This window comes from Perna viridis, chromosome 14, assembly GCF_037379345.1.
Source record: "Perna viridis isolate PV_CMFRI_1.1 ecotype Kerala chromosome 14, ASM3737934v1, whole genome shotgun sequence".
Classification (NCBI taxonomy): Eukaryota; Metazoa; Mollusca; class Bivalvia; order Mytilida; family Mytilidae; genus Perna; species Perna viridis.
The window spans coordinates 6,231,843-6,246,207 of NC_142458.1; the positions used below are offsets into that span (position 1 = coordinate 6,231,843).

Here is a 14,365-nt window from a genome sequence, read left to right on the forward strand (position 1 = left end):
ATGGAAAGAAGCAACTGATTGGATGAGGTCATCTTTATAAGGAGCTTTCCAATGGAAACCAAAAATGTTCACAAACATTGTCATGTCAGTAAAAAAAAAATGAATGAAGCCTTTCACTTTCAGTGGCACAGTATTTCACAAACATGTGGAACTTCAAGTTTTTAAAAGATATAATTCTTAAATCAATAATTCTATGAGGAAAAAAATTCCTATAAATTATAGTTTTTAAAAATACCTATAAATTATAGTTTTTGTTGACTGTCTTATCTTAATCTTTATCAAACATTGTATCTCCGTCTGTTTTCATTCTTTCATTAAAAACTGTTCTGGAACCATCTGTTAACATTCATAATAAAGTGTAGGCAGACAGTGAATGTAAAACGGGAATCAGTCAGAAGAACGAGAACTCAAACCGGAAGTTTACTTTTTTTTCGACAACACCACAATTGACATATCAGAAAACAATGTTGAATTCAGAGCGTAAATATATTTTGTCGGTAAAACTCATACCACTATACACGACCTAAAATATTGATAATTACCTGTGCAAACAATGCAACAAATTAAACCACCAATGTCAATGAACAGGGATTGAATTCTAGAATTTTTTGCCACCAGCTAAATTTAGCAAGTACTGAACATTTACAGTCATTCTTGCTAAATTTAAGTATTTTTTGGGTCTTTTTTTCTGAACTTTAGCTATTAGACTTAAAGAATTCCTCTAGCAAATTTTAGTAATTGAAATAATTTCTACCTTAAAAATTGTGCTAGTTAAAATGGCATCTAATATAGTCAAAATGGCATTTGGTTTATTAATGTATTTTTTAATTAATTTATGTCCCTGCTGTAATATGATTATATGATGATTATGCCTAATCATTCTAATCAGAATTTAATTTGTGAAAGTGATCAGACTGATCAAAGGCTTAACTTGAGAGAGTGATTAGAATGATCAAATGTTTAATTTTCATTAAACATACTAATTTGGATTCACACACACACACACCAACACACACATATTTAGTTATAAATATTACCAATAAAGTATTTTTATTATTATTTTATTTATTATTTATTTTAATGAGCAAATTTCATTAAGAAAAGGAAATGTTATTCAAGTTTTTATTGCAAATTATTGCTAATTACCTATAATTTATGACTCTATTTAGTAGGTGATAAAGGTATTATTTGAATTATTTAATTAGATTATTTCACTACTCCAATTACCATCTTGATATGTCCTCATATCCACGTTACTTTTGTGAAAGTTTATAAGATTATTTACAAAGTAAGAAATGTGATATTTACTTCTGTATTTTAATCTAGTTTTTATTTGTGATAAATTTCACACTTTATTTTTTTTTGGTATTTCATTTAATTTCACAAAGTATTTTTTATTGTGTTACATATTTCCCCATTTTTATAAATAATTCAATAAAAATAATAAAATATGTGAACAAAATATTGTAAGTGAAAGGACAAAATTAAACTTATTCAGGTGAAATTATCACAATTAATGCATGATATGTCTTGCAAAAAGACCTTAATTTTGTATCTATCCAAAATAAATAACCTTAAAAAATACCTGGAAGAATACTAAATATATCAGAAGATTTATTTTTATATTATTAAATGATTAAACATACATGTATGATGGGTGCCATTTTGACCAAGTGCCATTATGACTAGAATTCTTTCCCTTTGGCTTTAAATTTGATCACTGATGAATTCGAATTTAAATTTTGGTGTTTTTTTTTTCTATCTAAAGTAATGAGAAATCCTGAAATCACTTTTAACAATTGCACATGTACAGTAGTACAACAATTAACCAAAACATAAACTCACTTACACCTAGCAATAGATTCAGTGGTTAATGATATGGATATCTTTCAACAATGGACTAAGAATTGCAGAAGATTTGTTTTTTTGATAAATCGGGCTATTTCGCCCTGAATCCCATTAACTACCTGAGTTGTTTTGCCTCTTTTCCCCCTAAGTTGTTTCATCCAGATTCTACTCAATCTTGAGTTCAATACTTATTAACTACAGCATCTATTTATTGAAAATTTGATTTTGAATCAGTTACAGTATGACTCGCATCTTTAATTGCTATTATCAAATGATTGATATTCAAAATTTGAAACTGATTGACTCATCAAGATAACCCGTTTGTTTATTGTACATTGTATTATAACAAGCTGAGACATTCATGTTGAATTTCATACAAATTTGTATAATTTGATCTTTTCTATTATTTTTTTCTTTTTCAGAATTGAAATTCTCTTAACAGAATTAGATGTCAAACATTTAAAGCCTGATACACTGCAAACAAAAATTACTTACACGATAGTTACATTATTGAATACTTGCATCCAATTTGATTTTACATGTATAAGATAAAGATAGATAAGTACATGTATCAGTATCCACATGTAGCGGTGTAGAATTTAAAAAAAAAAATATGAAAAGTTCATCTTTTATTAGTATCTTGAACTGCATGTATTAAGGGAAAAAGTACAGAATAAGCATGATCGAGTCAAGAACTTTCACCGTACCATCACAGGCTCAAAATGCATTTGTGGTCATGCATGAGCTCCGTGAACGCCACATGCTGTGTGATGTCACAATTACTGTTGAGGGCCAAGATTTTGATGCTCACAAAATTGTTCTATGTGGATGTAGTCCTTACCTCCGTGCTATGTTCACAAATGGTATGCTTGAAACAGAAAAAGAAAGAGTAGATATTCAAGGGCTGGACCCCTGTTCAATGGGTCAGCTGATTGAGTTTATGTATACCAGTATGATTGAAATAACAGTTGATAATGTACAAGGTATACTTCAGGGAGCAAGCTTGCTTGGTTTGCACCAGCTGAGGAAGATGTCTGCTACTTTCTTGCAATCACAGCTTACAGCTTCCAACTGTCTTGGTAAGGTTAATTATTTGTAATTTTGTAAATAGTGGCAAAAATACCACAGCTAAGAAGTGGGGAAATATTTATGAGACAACCACCCTAGAAGCACATTTTGTAAATATTGGCAAAAATACCACAGCTATGAAGTGGGGAAATATTTATGAGACAACCACCCAAGAAGTTATAGAAATAAAATAAAACAACAAAAAGAACATCATTTACATGGCAAAAAGTGCTACACATAAATAACCCCATTCATTGCTTTTATTGATTCTTAAATCACTGGGTTATACTGGATTAATTTTCATTGTTAAGAAAACTGACAAAAACGTGAACTTATCTCCCTCTGCATGATTCTTAGATGAACCTGTACTTTATGAAATCAGCAGGAAAAGAACATGTTAAAGTTATAAAGAAAGAGAAATATCATGCAAGTCTTAACAGTTCTTATTGTTGACATTTAAAAAACTGCTTTATGTACATGTATGGCAGGGTTGGGACTGATTACTTTCAAGATTTCAAATGTAATCAATAACATCTTCATTACATGGTTTAAAAATTTTAATCGATTATAATATGATTACTCATAATCATGATGTAATTAAATTTAAAAAAAAATACAATTTTATGTCTTAAAAACAGTTTTTTTTTTTTTCATAAATAACTGATATACATGTATTGAATACCTTACTAGGTACATTGACCCTATGAATAAATAGGGTTATAATATGTTTATCTCCAATGATATTAAAAAATAGTTTAAAATGACCAAAATTAGTGTAATGTCTGGACAAAAATTATTACCCACTCGTCTTATCAACTTACAGAATATATCAAACTATTGGAAGTTAAGTATTTGCCTTTTAACTGAGAGATGATGCAGCCCAATAATTCATACTTTTCATATTTAATCGGATATAACAACATTGTTAACTCACCTCAGATCTAGTTTCAACTTGTTTATCAACCGTATTTGTGATAAGCACCGCTTCGAAAGCAACAGGTTTACTCATGTGTATTAGTAGACCAAGTGTATTTCACATTAATTAGAAGACTCACAGTCTGTTTAAGTGAGGTGACAAAATTTGACGAACAATTGTTTAGCATTAAGGAAAGTTATTTACAAATACATTGTAATAGCATTGAGTTATATGTTTGTGTTGTTATTATGTAAATTAATTTACTCTTTCTTGAGGCTATTTCAGTCTTTTATTTAAATTATGATTTACACAGATAAAATTTTTGTATAACGCAGTACATTGATGTTAAGTTTAATGGGAAAAGATTATTCTCTGAAGCAAAATTAAAAAAATATTGTGATTATACTTAAAAGTGTAGAATTCCATCAACTTGATTTCTTCATAAACATTTCATCAAGCCACAGCAAAATGGTTTAGAAATAAAGACAAAATACTGTATATTTACCAATTGTTTCACAATTTTTTATGTCAGCATTATGCCATAGAGGATTTAGCAAATGAATTATCAAATATTGTATGGAAAATAGAAACTAAAAACTTGAAAGTAACAAGTAGCAACTTAGTAAAAAACTAAACTGTACACAACGCATGATTTTAATATGGACTTACAAAATGATGAACATGGTCATAGTCATGGCGTTCTATGTATGGAAGTATCTATTTTGTACATATATGTACAGACTACAGTGTACATGTAGCACACTTAAACATTTTTATTTAATTTCAGGCATCTACTTTCTAGCAGATCTGTACATGTGTGGAGAGTTAGAAATGGCTGCCAGACAATTCATTTTTCAAAACTTTTTAGACGTAATTCATTCAGAAGAATTCTTGCAGCTTTCTGAGGAAAGACTAATCACTCTATTACGGAGTGATAAACTTCAGGTAACGAGTGAAAATCAGGTGCTAGAAGCAACATTAAGTTGGATCAATGCTGATCTTGAGAGCCGATCACGAAATGCATGCCATATTTTACAGTATGTCAAATTAGCCTTGATAGACTTGTCATGTTTAGAAAACATTGTGTTAAAACTGGATTTTGTGAAAAACTGTTTGAAATGCCAGCAACTAGTCAGTAATGCTATAGCACTTCATTATGACCAGTCTGCACTTGACCTTATGACCCCACGTGCGCAGCCACCATGTGTTTATGTCGTGGGAGGAAGAAATGGAACCGACTGTCAATTGAAAAGTATGGAACGATACGACTTCCTAATTGATCAGTGGCATTCAGTGGTTAGTATATCGTACAATGTATTGTCAAGAAAAGTTTCATATATTTACTTAGTTATTGGTCCATAGATTGCCATATAGGATTGAGGTATCTTCTGAATATGGCTAGCTAAGGACAAAATGAGGATATGAAAAACTTTTTGCCATTGATCATAATTATTGATTGTCATATTCCTTAGTTCATTCATCATTTATAAGTTCATTTCTTCATGTCCATTTTGTACTTGAATATGCTTTTGGAAACTCCACTTTGCAAACCTACTAAATGTATGATATACATGCATGTACACATACTATACATGTACATTTTGTATGCTTACAATGTACAAACCGTACTTATGAAGTGTAAACTTTCTATATGCTTTCAAATTAAATGACTCTCATTCAAGTTCATGTTCAGGATTTGTATTAGTCAGGTTATTGTACTTATCAATTATAATTAACAGTTCTTTTTTTGCAGTTTGTTGAATGTTCATGTACATGTACATGATGTTGTGTAGCAGGATCTTAATACGTTAAAATGTAGCCTAATTTTTTGGTACAAAATGATCTTAACGTAGATTTTTGCCTTCAGAATATTTATGTACACTAATACTGCCTGTCACATGTTAAGTATATGCTAATGATAATTGATTAAACTAGAAAAAAATCTTGTTTTCTACTACCAGCAAGAAAAAATTAGAGAAGGAAAGTATGGAAAATATTTTCTTTTTAAAACATTTTATAATGTACTTTATTGATGGCCAAGCCAAAATGGCCTTAAAATGTTGAGGGTAGGCAAAAAATGTAGGGCAAATGTAGGAAACAGACATATTATTTTTTTGGCCTGAAAGTTTCCACATAATAATTTTACATTGAAAATGTGAATAGTAATAGATGTAGGGGGTCATATAACATGCTATTTTTACAAGATACATGTATTTAAGTAAAGCAAGGTTCAACAATTTAAAAACAGGAAGTACATGTACATTGTGTATATTTGTAAATGCAGATTATATGATGATTGAAGTGTTCCAGGAAATAGCCATGAATCATAAATATTCATAAATTGCATATTGTAACCAATTTGCTTCCCTTATTGATTTGAATACTAGAGGAAAAAGATGATTAAAAATTTAAAGAACCTAAAATAAATGAGATGTCTTTTCCTATTTAACACACATTTTGCACATGCATGTATTACATATACATTGAAGTTCCATTTAAATAGGCATAATTTTACACATTTTTTAGGCATACATTTTTGGAAGTTTTAACAGTTCTTAAGCAGGGTTTTCCTCTGTAATGCAATAAAATCGAATAACATAAGTAACTGTCAGAAACTTTTAAGATCCTTGACTGCTCTAAGTTTCAATTCAATAGTCCACTTAAAGGAGGTAGACCTAGGGTAAGGGACACAACCCATACAAATCATCAGAACGTTTGTATTCAGCATTTTACATCAATGCCGTGTAATCATCAACGTAACTTAGATTAATTTCATTCTATGTTAAATGAAAGCTTGATAGCCTTTGGTGAAATTGAATACAATACAAACATATCACTGACTTCATGAGTTATGTCCCTTACCCTAGGTCTACCTCCTTAAGAAACTCAAAAGTTCACAATGAAGTGTCAACTAAAAGGGTTGACCATCCAGAACCCAGGTAATTAAAATTTCAAAGATCATACATGTGCTGTGTAGGTCAGAAATTAGGGGTCTTAGACTTTGGACCTCTACTATATCAAACCCATGAAGATTTCAATAATGCATTTACTTCTAAGTGAACAGTAGTTTCAAGCCATATGTTAAATTCATTACATGTTTAAATGCCAGTTTATTTCAGTAAAGTTTGGAAGTGTAAAATTTATCTTAGATCTATACATGTATGTGTAATTTTTTTGAAGGATGGGTCTCTTGAGTTTCATGAAAGAGTAATCAAGGGAACCAAGGTTATAGCGGTAATCAAAAAAATGTAATCCAGGGACAAAGACCAGACATGGAAAACAGATATACACCACAAAGAACATAAAGTAACTAAAATCATACATACAAAGTAACAAAAGCAAATGAGCAACTCAGACTCCACTAAAAACTGGGAGCTTGGACCAGGTACACCAGTAGGGTAAGCATCCTCTGCTTTTCTAGAAACACCCGAAATTAGCAACAACTTAATTTTTATTTTTTGCAGTCTAACATGAACATTGCCCGTACAGCTGTTGGCGTGTGTAGTTTAGATGGTCTTCTCTATGCTGTGGGAGGGGAATGTGCTCTAGCAGACTCCCAGGAAAACACACTGTACCTTCGCAGTGTGGAATGTTATGACCCAGTATTACGACAATGGATAGCAAAACCTGAGATGAAAATAGCAAGGTCATTTGTTGCACTTGCAGCAGTAGGACGATTTATTTATGCAATTGGTAAGCTTTGGTGTACAAAAATGTAATTCTGTGTGTGAATATATGAAAAAACCTCAGAAATGTACATTGAATATTGACATTAACTTGAAGTACACATGTACAGTAAAACTGTCCAAATTCAACTCCTTTGTGGACTTAAAAAATAGTTCAGTTTAGACAGGTGTTCTGTTTACTAAGGTTAAATACATGTATACATTTAAACTGATATAAAGGGAGTTTTGAAAAGTGTTTGGTTTCTTTTTATTATTCAGGCTTTAGTTTAGACAGTTTTTTTTATTATTCAGGGTTTGGTTTAGACAGGGTTTTTTTTATTATACAGGTTTGGTTTAGACAGCTTTTTATTATTCAGGGTTTAGTTTAAACAGGTTTTTTATTATTCAGAGTTTAGTTTAGACAGTTTTTTATTATTCTAGGTTTGGTTTAGACAGGTTTTTTTATTATACAGGGTTTAGTTTAGACATATTTTTTTATTATGCAGGGTTTGGTTTAGACAGGTTTTTTATTATTCAGGGTTTAGTTTGGACAGGTTTTTTTATTATTCAGGGTTTAGTTTAGACCGGCTTTATATTATTCTTGGTTTTGTTGGACAGGGTTTAGTCTAGACAGATTTTTTTTTATTCAGGGTTTAATTGGACAGGTTTCACTGTATATCAAAGATACAACCACTTTGGTCAGGTGCAAATTTAAAAAATGCCATAAACATGATAAAAGAAAACAATTATCATATCCATTGTTACCAACTTCACAAATGAAGTGTTATAAAGTTTAAAGTCATCAACAACAAAAAGATTGACGAAGCATCAAATTCAGTTTTGCGGAATGAGTAATTGAAGGGAACCAAGTTTTGAACAGAAATAAAAAATATAATCCAAGGATAAAAACCAGATAGGGGCTCCTCCAAAAAAAAATACTGGGAACATTTACCAGGTAAGCCTCCTCGGGAATATGATATATTTTAATTTTCTGATTTGACATTTGTCCAATTTTAGGTGGTGAGGACCGAGCTTGTAGTTACAATATAGTTGAGAAGTATGACACTAAGAATGAGACATGGTCATTTGCCCCAAGTATGAAAAGAAAAAGATCTGGTGCTGGATACTGTGTCTGTGATGGGAAAATTTATGTTGCAGGTCGGTAATCCTTGGTTTAATAAAATAACTGCTGTATTATGCCTAAATCATGCCCAACTCAACAAATTGGTTGGTATATTGAATCACAGTTTCTGTCTGTCCTTCTATTCTTCTATCTGTCTGTCATAATTACATGTATCTGTCTGTCTGTCTGTCTGTCATAATTACATGTATCTTTAATTTCAATTGAAAGTTTAATATTAAATAGCAGTCTTTATATGTCTTTAAATGGATGGTATTTCGTTCATGTCAAAAATCCACCAAATTCACTTTTATTTCTAATAAAAACAGTTACAGACCACATAACCAGCCTTAGTGTGTCACTCTTGTCGTTGCACTTTCGAGATAAAAAAAAGATATAAACCATGTATGAAATAGGATTTTTTGCAAGAGTTATTGCTCTTGATTTGGCTTGATATGGTTAATTACAGTGGGAGATGAATGCATGGTTTTCTCAAAATTACAGATCTAAATACAAAAAGGACTATCATTACGTGAAATATAGCATATGTAGACTGAAAAAGAACTGTTTGCTCGGTGGATTTTTCTACCTTATCACCTAATCCAATACCATTCGCAGTGTTTGAATTTTATATGGAGTGGTACTTAAATGTAAAATACCATTCTGTGTAAGAATCAGGCAATGAGTGGCATATCATATTTCTCAATTTGGTCTTTTTTGGCTTCAAATATTTTCAATACATCTAGAAAACAACTGAAAAGCTATTTAAATTTATTCTGAAGCATTGGAGATGTAGATATTTTTTGACTGGTTATATAAGGAAAAAGTTCAGGAAAATTTTCCCACCGTTTTTCCATAGTGCATTTCAATTAAATTTGACCTTTCAATATCTTAAAAAGGCAAATTTCACAAACACTTTGATGGTTATTTCTATAGGTTATCAGGTGTAAATACTTGGTTAATGCAATAAAATCTCTGTGTTTTTTTTCTTTCACATGCCACACCTTATACATATTTTGCCTGATTCTTAGACAGACAAGTACTTGAAGCTACATTAGCTGTCATTTTTGTAATTTTTTGTTTCTGTTGAAATATGCCTTAACCTTGAACTATTTCTACTAAATTGTACTTTTCCTGTATAATTTCATTTGATATCCACACATAAAATGCATCAAATACATGAAAAAGTGTCTATATATTTATTGTCTTGCAAGACAAAAAATCGACCAAGATAAATTCGTATGCATCTGATTTCAGGTGACCTTAATATGTGCGTGTGGTCTAAGGGTCGCTTCTTTAATAACAAATCTGATTGCAAAGCAAAAATAGTTTGTGATATAATGTGGCTCAAATATGGTCATTATTTATTTGAAGACTAATCAAGAAATAGATGAAATGAAATGAAAACAAAACACATGCTAACCTGTGTATCCGTTATTGTTATTTTTTAACTAAGGTTAAAGTATTTTTAACCGAGGTGAATGTCCTGTCCTCAATATTCGGAAGTAATGGTAAAAAATGATTAGAGCTATCAGTCTTCTCTGATTGAAAAAAAAAAACATTGTTTTCACAATATTCTGTAGGTATTATCGACATTTATTGCTTCAAGTGCAGTACTACAAACTTATTTCATTGAATCAGCAAAATTCAGTAGAATCAAAACTGGCAGCTAATGCAGCTTTAAATGTTAAATGTGGCTTTTATGGGTCATTTTCTAATCAAAACTACAAAGGTCAAATTTAAACATCAATGAGACAGTCTCAGTTTGAATTTGATACACATAAATGGCACATAACCCTCTTGATTCCAAATACTGGCATCAAACATGTATTACAAAAAAAAATAAATCAGATTTATTACAACATATCAATGTTTCTTCAAAAACACCCTCATTATAAACTTTTCAAGATATTAAACATTAAAATCATATATTGTAAGAGATATTTTACATTATCTGTGCATTTACTACCTTGAAGTGCACTTTGCTTAAGTTAAATTAATGACAAATCAGTCATTTGACTCATACACAACTATTTAAATTATCTACACTCATTTTTAATCATAGGCAACACACATCTTAGCTGACCTATCCCTTTGTTTTTTTGGGTTTTTTTTCCATACCACATTAAAAAGTATGCTGTCTATATGTGTATTGACATTGAAATACAGTCTAAACTGAGCAACTAAAAAATCTGCCAAAACAAAACACTTTTGGAATCTTTTAGTGTCAGTTACCCTACCGGTGCACCTGGTCCATGCTTCCAATTTTTGATTGGAGTCAGAGTTGCTCATTTGCTTTTGTAACTTTGTATGTATGATTTTAGTTACTTTATGTTCTTTGTTGTGTATGTCTGTTTTCATGCTGGTCTTTGTCCCTGGATTACATTCTTTTGATTACCGCTATAACCTTGGTTCCCTTGATTACGGTACTCTTTAAATGGATGTAGAAATATACAAATGTATATTCGTCATTTTTTATTGGTATTTTTACACAGGAAGATGTTTTAATTTTAATTCTGTTCTCAACACTATGTAAATAACAGTTTCCATGCATTTGAAGGTATATTTGGAACCATTCTCGAGAAATCACAGAATCACATGATGAGACTTACATACCCTTTGTAAAGCAAAAAAGTATTTTCCCATACCAAGTAATTAAATTTTGTTTGGCCTAGCATTGATTCTTGAATATACTAAGGAATTAACTTTGAATGGCCTAGCATCAATTCATTGAAGCTAGGCCATTCATAGTTAATTCCTGGGTTCTCAAGCCATTTTTCATTGAAGCCAGTGAAGGAGGAAGACATTTCTTTGACTTTTGTACCCTCAAAAAAGAATGAGGGTATTTATTACATTTTTCACAGCCAATGAAAATGATGAGGATGGCGTTTTAATTTTCAAACAGACAATAAAGCACCTTCAAATAAGAAATAAGAAATTATTTGTAATTGGCCTAAGTATTGTGTAAAATAAATACCTGTATTCTGGTATGTTTTACAGGTGGCTTTGATAGAGCCTTACACATGGACCGGGCAAGTGTTGAATGCTTCGATTCTTTATCTGAAGAATGGACTTTTGTTTCGGAAATGGAAAAGGCAAGATCTGGATTAGCTCTTGTAGCTATTGAACATTTTATTTACGCTTTTGGGGGTCGTTACAAAGATCGTGACCAGTACTTTGACCTCGCAGAAAGGTATGTGTTATTACAAAATAGTGTTGTCTGAGTACAGTGAATAAATGAAAAAAATAATTTGTCTTTTTCCTGCTTCCCAACATACCTTATTTTTTTTATGCCTACCCTAAACATTTTATTGCCATTTTTGCTCAAGCATAGTTAAAGTCTAGATTGTTCCTCCAATAACTCAATGTAAAATGTGTGTTTTTTAAATATAAAATAATTTCCCTACCTAGATGTACCTATTCTATTTTTTTTCTTGCTGGTAGCAGGAAACAAGACTATTATTTTTTTGTCTTAGAATATTTTTTAATTAAAGTAATTTACCACTGAAAACCTGTTTGATGTTTTGAACAATAGTCTTTCAAATTTGAATATTATGTGTTTTATGCAGAATTCTGCTTAGAGAGGTTAGTGGGTCAGAGGTCAATTCCAATGTTACTTAATGGAGGACTGAGTCCTTATAAAAGTCCTCATAACAAGAATTTACAAATTGAGTAGCAAATCCAGGGGGGTGCATAAAATTGAAAAATTTGTCATTTTCATGTGTAAAATTGACAAAAAATGGCAAATAATGTTCTAGCATCCTCTTATTCTTAGGAACCCAGCTTGCACCCCTACTTTTGAAAGTGTCAGGATCGGCTCCTGAAATTTAACCCATGACCTTTAAACCACCAGTCTAACAGGAAGTGAGATGCTGCAAATCATGTGTGAAGGAAATTTAATGTGTGGGACCACTCAGCTAACAAACAAGCCGTCCTAACTCTACTAGGACTTAAGACATCATCCAACTTGTGATAAGTGAAGTATCTATTGATAAATCCTCTGTAGCATATAACTGTTCCTCTTACAGCTTAAACTTGTCTCATATGGTAAATTTTTTTTATTGCTATTGTTTAACATCAAATTTACCAAAAGTTTTTTTTTAACAGATTCAACACCCTAACAAACCAGTGGACAACAATAAAGTCTATGAACAGACCAAGAGCATGGCCTGGTGCTGCTGTGTTCGATGGCCGAATCTACATCCTCGGTGGGTTTGATGGAACCAACCGACTGCGTAGTGCTGAAGTGTATGACATTGACGTTGATCGATGGGTTTTTATAAGTAACATGATTGTGAACCGTGCTGGATGTGGTGCTGCAGTTGTTTGACCTTAAAAAGGTCATGGTTGGGGACATTTTATCTTCAACTCTATTTAACCTGAATTTACATTAAATCTTAGACTTCAATTTTCTAGGAGTAGATTTTATTTTGTATTAAATTATGGAACTGCAACTGAAGTTGCATGCAGTAAGATTTACAACCTTTGAACTATCATGAGAGGTCAAGGTCATAGGTTTGTTTTGACCTAAAAAAGAATGATACATTTTTAATCAGACATTAAGGAATTTTTTTTTATGTAAATCTAAAGGTACATGTAGTCTGAATGGAGGAGGATGCATCTGAATCACTAAAGGCCATTCTAAATAATTCTGAGACAAAAAAAAAAATACATGTTTGTAAAGGTTACATTGGATGATAAAATAGGGTAAGCAGGTACATGAAATTAATTTTTACTTTAAAAAATTATTATATATAGACACTTATGGAAGGATTTCTTGCTTTCATTAGTAATTAACCAAAAAGTTGTAGTTCAGTGGCTTTCATCAACAAAATACCAATAAATGTGCTAGGGCAGAAAAAAATAAGGATATGTAGGGTAACTTTAACAGACAAGATTTTTTCTCTGGTCTTAGAAGGACAGTTTCTTAATTTTTTTTTATCATTCATAAATAATTGAGCCCCACCCATCTAATTTATCTCATTTCTAAATGAAATGATCAAACATTCATTTGAGTGTTTTTTTTTTCTATTCAGAGGGTCAGCATGTATGACGTATACATCTTTCACTTTTATCAGATATTTTGTATTTCTTCACAGAATGACAAATGCAATGATATTAAACTTTGATAATAAGTTGACCCCAGATATGACCTCAGTTGACGGAATAGTATATCATTGCACAGGATTATTTAATCTCAATTAGGCCATTCCAAAAATGATGTGTTAGGTTTCTTTTTTCTGAATCACAAATTAGGATTTTGATAGATGGGTATTTTTTCCTTTTTGAATTTGAAAAAGTTGACCCTGTTTTAAATAGAAATGAGAAAAAATAAAACAAAACAAATTATATAAACATGATAAATATAAAACAAATTTCTGAGTAGATAGGGTTTTTTTAATTAGTTTGTAAACTGCAAACCAAGAATTTTTTAAGGATTGCCTTAGATTGCTCCTCTCCCAAGTGGATGGTTGTGTTAAGCCATTTATATATTAAATTGTCTTTCAATTTAGCTTTTAGTCAGTTGTTTTATTTGTACATATACATGTACTATGTAGAAGTTAAGCTTTGAAATATTGACTTTATTTGAATGGAATAAGTAATAAAAATGAAAATTATATATTTTTTTTGTACTTTATGCTTAGCATTCTTTGATGGACATATTATGATCGCAAAAAAGGTGTTTCAGTGGGTTAGACATAAGTTTTTCCCATATAGGGCCTATCTTCAAAATTGTTAGGTTTAGCC

General features: G+C 31.1%; 2 protein-coding genes across 5 annotated transcripts in view; one reads left to right on the forward strand and one right to left on the reverse strand.

Annotated features, from left to right (window-relative positions):
- Nucleotides 1–394, reverse strand: part of LOC148597922 (uncharacterized) — a 33,973-nt gene extending 33,579 nt beyond the window's left edge. For 2 of the 3 annotated variants that reach the window (XM_088562294.1, XM_088562291.1), the window contains exon 1: nt 236–393. The gene's annotated coding sequence lies outside the window, so the exon portion shown is untranslated. Of the gene's footprint in view, nt 1–235 lie in introns of all 3 variants that reach the window. The other variant, XM_088562292.1, reaches the window with a different exon arrangement.
- Nucleotides 362–14,235, forward strand: LOC148597923 (kelch-like protein 3). Of its 2 annotated transcripts, none has more exons than XM_088562289.1 (7): nt 362–480; nt 2,271–2,927; nt 4,620–5,128; nt 7,297–7,525; nt 8,515–8,655; nt 11,618–11,810; nt 12,725–14,235. In XM_088562289.1, exons 2-7 carry the CDS (start codon nt 2,528–2,530, stop codon nt 12,945–12,947), a joined length of 1,695 nt encoding a protein of 564 aa, XP_088418415.1. In that variant the 5' UTR covers nt 362–480; nt 2,271–2,527; the 3' UTR covers nt 12,948–14,235. The 2 variants fall into 2 exon arrangements, with proteins under 2 accessions (XP_088418415.1, XP_088418416.1); XM_088562290.1 differs by having other exon boundaries at nt 399–497.
- Nucleotides 14,236–14,365: the final 130 nt, after the last annotated feature.